The sequence below is a fragment of the Crocodylus porosus genome, unplaced genomic scaffold (genome assembly GCF_001723895.1).
Source record: "Crocodylus porosus isolate Cpor-Errol unplaced genomic scaffold, CroPor_comp1, whole genome shotgun sequence".
NCBI lineage: Eukaryota > Metazoa > Chordata > Crocodylia > Crocodylidae > Crocodylus > Crocodylus porosus.
In genome coordinates, this window is record NW_017728943.1 from 10,816,916 (window position 1) to 10,824,312 (window position 7,397).

General features: G+C 51.1%; 1 protein-coding gene across 7 annotated transcripts in view; it reads left to right on the forward strand.

Annotated features, from left to right (window-relative positions):
* SPAG17 (sperm associated antigen 17) overlaps positions 1–7,397 on the forward strand; it is a 342,590-nt gene that overhangs the window by 301,895 nt on the left and 33,298 nt on the right. For all 7 annotated transcript variants that reach the window (XM_019548662.1, XM_019548664.1, XM_019548665.1 and 4 more), the window contains 2 exons: positions 2,912–3,025; positions 6,211–6,256. In XM_019548662.1, coding sequence (XP_019404207.1) covers positions 2,912–3,025; positions 6,211–6,256 — 160 coding nt within the window. The remainder of the gene's footprint in view (positions 1–2,911; positions 3,026–6,210; positions 6,257–7,397) is intronic.

Sequence of the window (7,397 nt, forward strand, 5' to 3'; positions counted from 1 at the left end):
GGGGCAGCCTCAGCCTGGCAGGGGTATCCAGGGGACAGGTTTACCCTCTTAGGGGTCTCCAGAGGGATAGCCTCAGCAGATTGGCAGAGGATGTTCTCACAGGAGCCTATGGCAAGTTCACCATGGATGTTCCCATCCTCCCCCTCCCTCTGGCAGCATGAACAGGGCACCATGTCCACAAAGTGCTCACAGACCACCTCCTCCCTCACCCCCTTAACAGGGCACCTGAGCAGCCCTATTGCAGAGTTGGGGGAGGAGTCCACATGTGGACTTGCAGTCCCAATTCCACAGTGCACCCCCAAGACCACACAGACTAGACAGTTTCCAATCATCAATCTTTATTCTATTCCACCACAACACACTCCCTCCTGCCCTCCCTCCCTGTCATAGGATGGGGTCCTGAAAGATGGCCATGATCTCCCCAAGGCCCCTCTACCATGCCAAGTTGGCCCGACGGGCACCCTCTATTGTCACCTACCATGTCTTTGATTGAATGATTAATAGGGAGGCTGCCTTTAAGTCCCCTTGGACACTGTTCTGATCGATTCTCTGGACACCCGTGGCTTTCCAGACCTCTGGTGCATCCCGCTTCAAAATAGATGTCACAGTGGGTGTTTTGGGACATCCTAGCCTTATGGGCTATGCGTGGCTCCAACCACCTGTCTACCATGCCCCAAGCCTCACAGATGGTACTGACGTTGTCCAGTCTGGGCCTTGTTGTAATTTGGCCCCCTTGTCCTCCTTGGGCTCTCCGCAGCCCCGTCTCACTCTGTGCCTCTCTGGTGCCGGGGTCTGTGCACCCCAAATGCCATGCCCTCTGTGGTGCCAGGGTCCCCACGCTGCCGTGGGCCCCCTATGAGACCTCCTCCTTCCCCTAATAGCTTCACCCAAACCACCAGTCTGATACAACAACAAACAAAATACAAGCCCCTGGGCTGTAACATAAATTCGACCCGCCTGGTTATAACACCAGGGTACTCCATCCCTCAACAGTATCAGAAGCTGTACCTGCAGTCAGGCCTCTCCCCTTTGCTTGCTCTGGGACAGCTCCTGCCCCACTGGTTGCTGGCACAGAGCTGCCATCCTGGCCTCAGGCCTGGGGTTTATATATGAGCCAGGCCCTGCCCTTTCTGGTCAGCTGACTGCTGACAGGTGTGGGCCACTAGTTCATTCTGGCTGCCCTGGTAACCAGCAGCTGGGGCTTCCAACTCACTGCTAGGGCTCTTCCCCTAGCAGTTTCAGCTCTTTAAAGGAGCAGGGCACCCAACAACACACTCCCTCCCACCCTCCCTCCCCAACAGCAGCCCCCACTCCAAACCCCAACACCCACTACCAATAAAACACCCTATTTCCCATAGAACTATTTACAAGAATGTGGTTGGTGCTGTGCCAGGGGAGGAACAGCTGGCTGGAGGCACCTATGGCATGAAACCTGGGGAGAGGTGCCTGGCACCCAGGCTTCTCATAGCACCACTGTGGGTGTAGACACCACAGTGATGCCAGTGGCCCTGGGGCTTAGCTAGGGGGAGGGCAGATGCTGTCCAGCCTGCTCCCCCTTCTCCTCCATGGGGCTGAACTCAGCAGAGGCCATCTCCAGCTCAGGAGCTACATGGCAGGCAGGTGAGTGGTGCGCAGCAGTCCAGGTGGGTGGCCTGGCTGCTGGGGGACCCAGCTCAGAAGCAGGGGCAGGGTGCCCTGGACCTCTTTCCAGGCCCACTGTGGGGCTTGGCATGGGGCTGTAGGTGGCTGCCAGGCAGTGCTGGAGCCAGGTCCGGGGCCAGGACCAGTGGCTGTGGCAGGTAGCTTCCAGGTGGCATGCAGGGCCAGAGACAAGGGTTGAGTGGCAACCAGCACAAAGGTGTTTGCCAGGGCCAGGATGGTGTCCACTACCTGGTGGTCCTCCTCTGTGGCCTCCACTGCTCAAGCGACCACAGTGGCCTCCTTCTATGCCTCCAACATTTTCTTGAGGTCAATGTGCCACTCTCTGAGGGTGAGGAGCCTGCCCCAAAAGGCACAGTCCTCCTGGTCCCTCTCTCACTCATGTGTAATGGCCTGAGGGGCTGTTGGAACCAGCACATGACCTCCACACAGGAGCCTGTGCCCAGAAAGCAGCCAGTAGAGGCCTGGGGGTTAGGTTGGGGCTCAGCAGTTCTGCTACAACTAGCACATGCCCACCACACCAGCACACAGTGGCCACAGCAGGCATCAGTTGGCCCAGGCCCCAGGGATCAAACCAGGAGTCTATAGGCCAGCCAAGGACTGCTAAAAAGCCATCCCTGCCTCATGGCTGGAGGGACTCCCAGCCATGTCGTTCTGCCTCTGGCAGGAGGCTGGCTCCCTGCTGGTCTGGCTGACTGGGAGCAAATTTACTCCCAGTCAGTGGGCACAAGATGCTGTGTTGCCATAGTAACAAACTACTGTGCCATATCTTGTTGCTACAGCAAAGTTGCATTGCTGGGCATGATCCATAATGGCAACACTACTGCACTGTAGCAATGAATCACAGCTAAAAATAACCATGCAGTGATAGGACTGCACAGTAACACCAGTTTCTGCACAGTCATTTAGTACTTGCTTAAGTAGTCCACTACATTTGTAGACACTCCCAGTGTCTACACATGAACTACTGAGCATTCACTAATGTACAGTAAATCTACTACCTGTAAATGCAGGTAGTAGATTTACTGCACATTAGCCTATTTTACTGTGCAGTAGCTCAGCTCACCTTTATATAGTGACACTTTACTGTGCAGTAGAATAGTCTACTGCACAAGAAAGCATCTTGTGTAGATGTTCCCAGTATAAATTTGCAGAGGCTGTATACACAGTACTTATTGAGAAGTATCCTTTATGTACACATCTGTGAAATAGACAATTGCATCTCACACATCTTTATCCACTGCTCTATTAGAAGTACATAGAAAATATCCTGAAGCAGGAAGATGAGATGCAAGAGATAAGCATTAAAGAACCAAGAAGCCAGGATGAGAAGGTTAATGCAGCTGATCTCCTTAAATTGGTTATGGTAAGAAAAACATCCATTTAATTCTTTCTTTTCAGTGTCATGGTCTCTATATGGTAAAAGCAATATAGCTCTGCCACTGTTAGCATCAACAGTGCTTGATACCTGCAGCATCTCCAAAATACATCAGTATCCCTTATACAAAGGTAGCCCTGCCCCTTGACAGGTGCTCCACCCCTTGGTTATCATCTTGGGACCAGAAGTCCTACCCCTAACCCCTGAACTTTGCCACCAGAAGTGCCTCCCTTGCCCCCAGAGGTATTTCTTGGGGGGGGGGGGGGTAGCTGACATCTTGGAACCAGAAAATGAAATAATTGTATAATAGTGAAAAATAAAGTCTTACTCCTGCATATTGTGTATGAAGGGATGTGTGGAGTGTGGTTGGGGTGTGTGTGGTGGGGTGTGGTGGGTGGATATGGGGGTTTGTGAGGGATGTGGGTGTGGAGGGTGTTCAGAAGAGTGTTGGTGTGTCTGGGTGGATGTAGGGATTTGGAGGAACTTGGGAGGTGTGGGGGAGGATATAGGTGTGTGTGGCTGTGGAGTTTGCGGTGTGTTGGGTGTGGGGATTTGGGAGAGGGTGTGGGGCATTGTGGGCAGTGGAGGGTGTGAGATTTGTGAGGGATGGGGGTTATGTCGGGGAGGGTGTAGGTGTATGTATGGCCATTGGAATTTGTGGGGGATATTGGGTGTGGGTGTTTGTGTGGGTGTGGGGTTTGTGGAGGGATATTAGGTATGTGGGTGGGTGTGGGGGAGGATGTGGTATGTGGAGGAAGATGTGGGTATGTGTGGGGGGTTTGTGGGGGTGTTAGGTGTGTGTGGGGATGTGAGGAGGGTGTCTGTGTTTGTGGATGTTTGTGAGGGGTGTGGGAGGTGTGCAGGAGGGTGTGGAGTTTGTGAAGGGTGTGGGGGAGGGTGCAGGTATGTGTGGGGGTGGTTTTGGGGGAGTGTTTGGTGGGTGTGAGGACATGAGGGAAGGTGTTAGTGTAGGGGGAGAGTGCAAGGGAGGATATAGGTCTGTGTAGGGGAGCTGTGGGGGGTGTGGTCCCCCACATGCCCTCACCCACACCTCCCCTCCGGTGCACAGCTCCCGCTTCCGGTGACAGCAGCAGCAGCAAATGGCAGGCCCTCAGGAAACTCATGACCAACATTGGTGGAGCCCCCTGGCAGCACATGGCTCTAACCAAATCTTGAGAGGTAAATGTGCTGGCAAGAAATGGGGCTTCCTGTAGTTAACATGCAGCTCCTGGGACTTGGTCACAGCCACACACCACCAGAAGGGAGCCCCAAGCAATGAAGCCAATCACCTGACCCTGCTCCCTGCTGCCATCTGTAGTCCCAGGACTTGGCTAGGGCAGTATAGAGTGGGTCCAAGCACTCCTGGCTCCATCACACAGGGCTCCCCTGCACTTCCAGTGGAGTGTTGGGAGATGCATGCGGTGACAGGGAGTGGGAAGGCCACCAGCTCCATTGTGCAGGGCTCCCACTGGCAGCACATGAGTCCCGGAAGCTGCATATGAGCCATGGGGAGCCCTATGCAATGGAACCAAGCTGGCCCTGCACTCCTGCAGCACTGCAGTGGTGACAGGAGGAGGAGCTACTGGAGGTTGAGAGAGCCAAACAGTTCCCTGGAGGAGGAGGGGACTGCAGCAGCAGCAGCCACACCCAGAAGCTGTGCATGCTGGCTGGGGCTGGTGCTGAGGGTGGGAGCACAGCACACTGCCTGGGCAGGAGTGGGCAGGGCTCAGCCCCATGCAGAGCACAGCTGGAGCAACTGAGCCAATACAATTCATTGGTGGGCACCTGCCTGTGAGCCGAATGAAATTTCCAGGTGAGTTGGATCTGTATTTTGCCTGCCCCTGTCTTAGAGTTTTGAGTTCATAAATAATACCTACCAAAACTCATAAACCAAAGAATTTGTAATGCATATGTGCAGGAAGTCTAGGTCAAGAATGTTTGCAAGTAGCCTAGTGACACCAGACCTGGGTGGAAATATGAATTATTAGAACAATGTGAAGGAGTGTGGGAAAAGTGCTGGGATGTGAGATTTGAGACAGTGCAACAAAGACAGAGATTTATGGTAAAGAAGCAGAGAGAAGAAGAGGGAAGAGGTTTCAGGAAGCAGTAAGGGAAGGCAAAATTGGGGGGGATACAGAAATGTGGGTGAGTGGTATTAAATATAAAAATTGAGTAGTATAGACATGGTAAATTGAATATTCCTGTTTACTCTACATGAGTGGAGGGGCTCTGTCTCCTCATGGCCAGTCCTGTCATCTCCCAGTCCACTTAGAAATCTCCCTGATCTTGATTCTCCTGCCATGCCTTGCTGGAAAAAATGTGATTTGGGAGGTGTCCTGCCTCTGCTCAAAGCAGAGGCAGAAAGGAATGTGAGGCCAGAGGCAGGTCTCACCATTTGGTAGGACTTCTGATGTCTGTTGGCTCCCTGGGTGTGTTCAGCTCCACACAAGAATCCAGCTTGTTCTGAGTCCCCAGTCACTCTGGGCCAGTGGTTCTGGAGCCTCCAAACTCTCTTTATCTCTCTCTCTTTCTCTTACAACCACTTCTGGGCTTCTCCCTTTGAGATGTGCAAATGTATTGCCTAACCCTTTAGGCCAGGGTGGTCAACCTGCAGCTCCAGAGTTACATGCAGCTCTTTAGAAGTTAATATGCGTCTCCTTGCATCTTTGCCCAAGCGCACAGTGACCAGCTTCCAAAGGGACCCAAATGGAAGCTGGTCACTGTGTGCTTGTGCAAAGATTCAAGGAGATGCATATTAACTTCTGAAGAGCTGCATGTGACTCCAGAGCCGCAGGTTGGCCACCTCTGCTTTAGGCCATGGTGCCCAGCTGGGTTCTGCTTGGGTTAGGGCTTCTGTGCCTGGGCCTCTGACCTCATCCAAGGGGAGGATATTACACAAAGTGTTGGAGCACCCTGTTATGAGGCTTCTCATCTCCTCTTATAACCATGTCCAGTCCATTGGCTCTCAGTCCCCATTATTGTTCATGTCATGTTACTATGTACCTGGAAGGTATTCTTTTCCCTGCTTTCCAATTCCAGACATCCTCAAATTTCCCTATTTTCAGGATTAAGTTATCAGGTACTAAGAAACCACCTATTTGGGACTGGAATCTTCCTCAAAGAGTACTGTGGCAGAGAATTTGGGTTCTCAAATAATTTTATTTTCATTGCAGTCTTTCCCTAACTTGGAGAAATCATCCAAAGATCTCAGAACTAGAGGTAATAATTAATTTCTATTTTTTTAATGATTCAGTAATTTTAAAAAAAATCACTTGTAAAGTGATCCTTTTGTCTGGCATTTGGATTCCCCAGATTCTTGCTTGGAGTCTTTTTCTTACACTTGAGATTTTTATCCTGTTTTTTAAATTTGCTAAATCAGAAATAAAATAGTTGGCAACTATTGGGCCAATACTGTCACCCAAATGATTTATGTACTTGAGAATGTCACTATGTATTTTGAATGAAAAGTACTACAGACATACCACAAATTATTCATAAGCCAACAAGGTCAAGTCAGGAGATCTAAAGCTAAGCACCAAAACTCATATTTAGGGATCTGAAGAAGTAACTTGATTTTTCACATATCATTATCACTTCCAATTCCCACTGACATAAGTGATTCAACACCTCTAAAAATGAGAAGTTAAATTTAGTTGCTAACTTTAGGCATGCCCATATGTGTCATTTTGGCCTGTGTTTTCACATGGATGAAGTCTTTACAGTATATCAACTACTGACACAGCCACATTCATTTTATGCAACCATAAATAGTCCAGCCAAGATTTCTCAACAAATGACTACACATTTATGCTTCTATTTCCATATTTAAACATATACCATATTTACTTGATTCCAATATGAATTTTTCCCCTCATTTCCACATATTCCCACCCCCCAGCTAAATTTTGATCCAGGACAACAGGTTTTGTTTCAATTCCAGCCTGGGCACAGAGCATATCCCTATTCCGTGCCCCAGCTCTTGGGCCCAGTTGAAACTGCTGCCACCAAAGTTGCAGAGGGAGAGGGAGAGGACAGAAGTGGGGGAACAGGCATAAGAGGGACAGGCAGCAGGGTGAGCAAATGCAGGGGGATCTGCAGTAGAGGGCAAGGTGTTGGGTGGCAAGGGACAGAGGGCCAGGTGCTTGACACCCCCCGCCCAGTGTCTGCCCCACTACCACCTCCCCACTGACTGCCCACTGCAGCCACAGGAGAGTGCACTGTCCCTGGAGGAGGCCCAATGAAAGAAGGGTTTGGGGACAACAGCCCTGAGGGAGGACTGCTGCATACGGCGCCCCGGCCTGGGGAACTGGGATGAACAGGAATGGAGGGGCCCAGCAGAGGGGCAGCAGGGGCGGGAGGG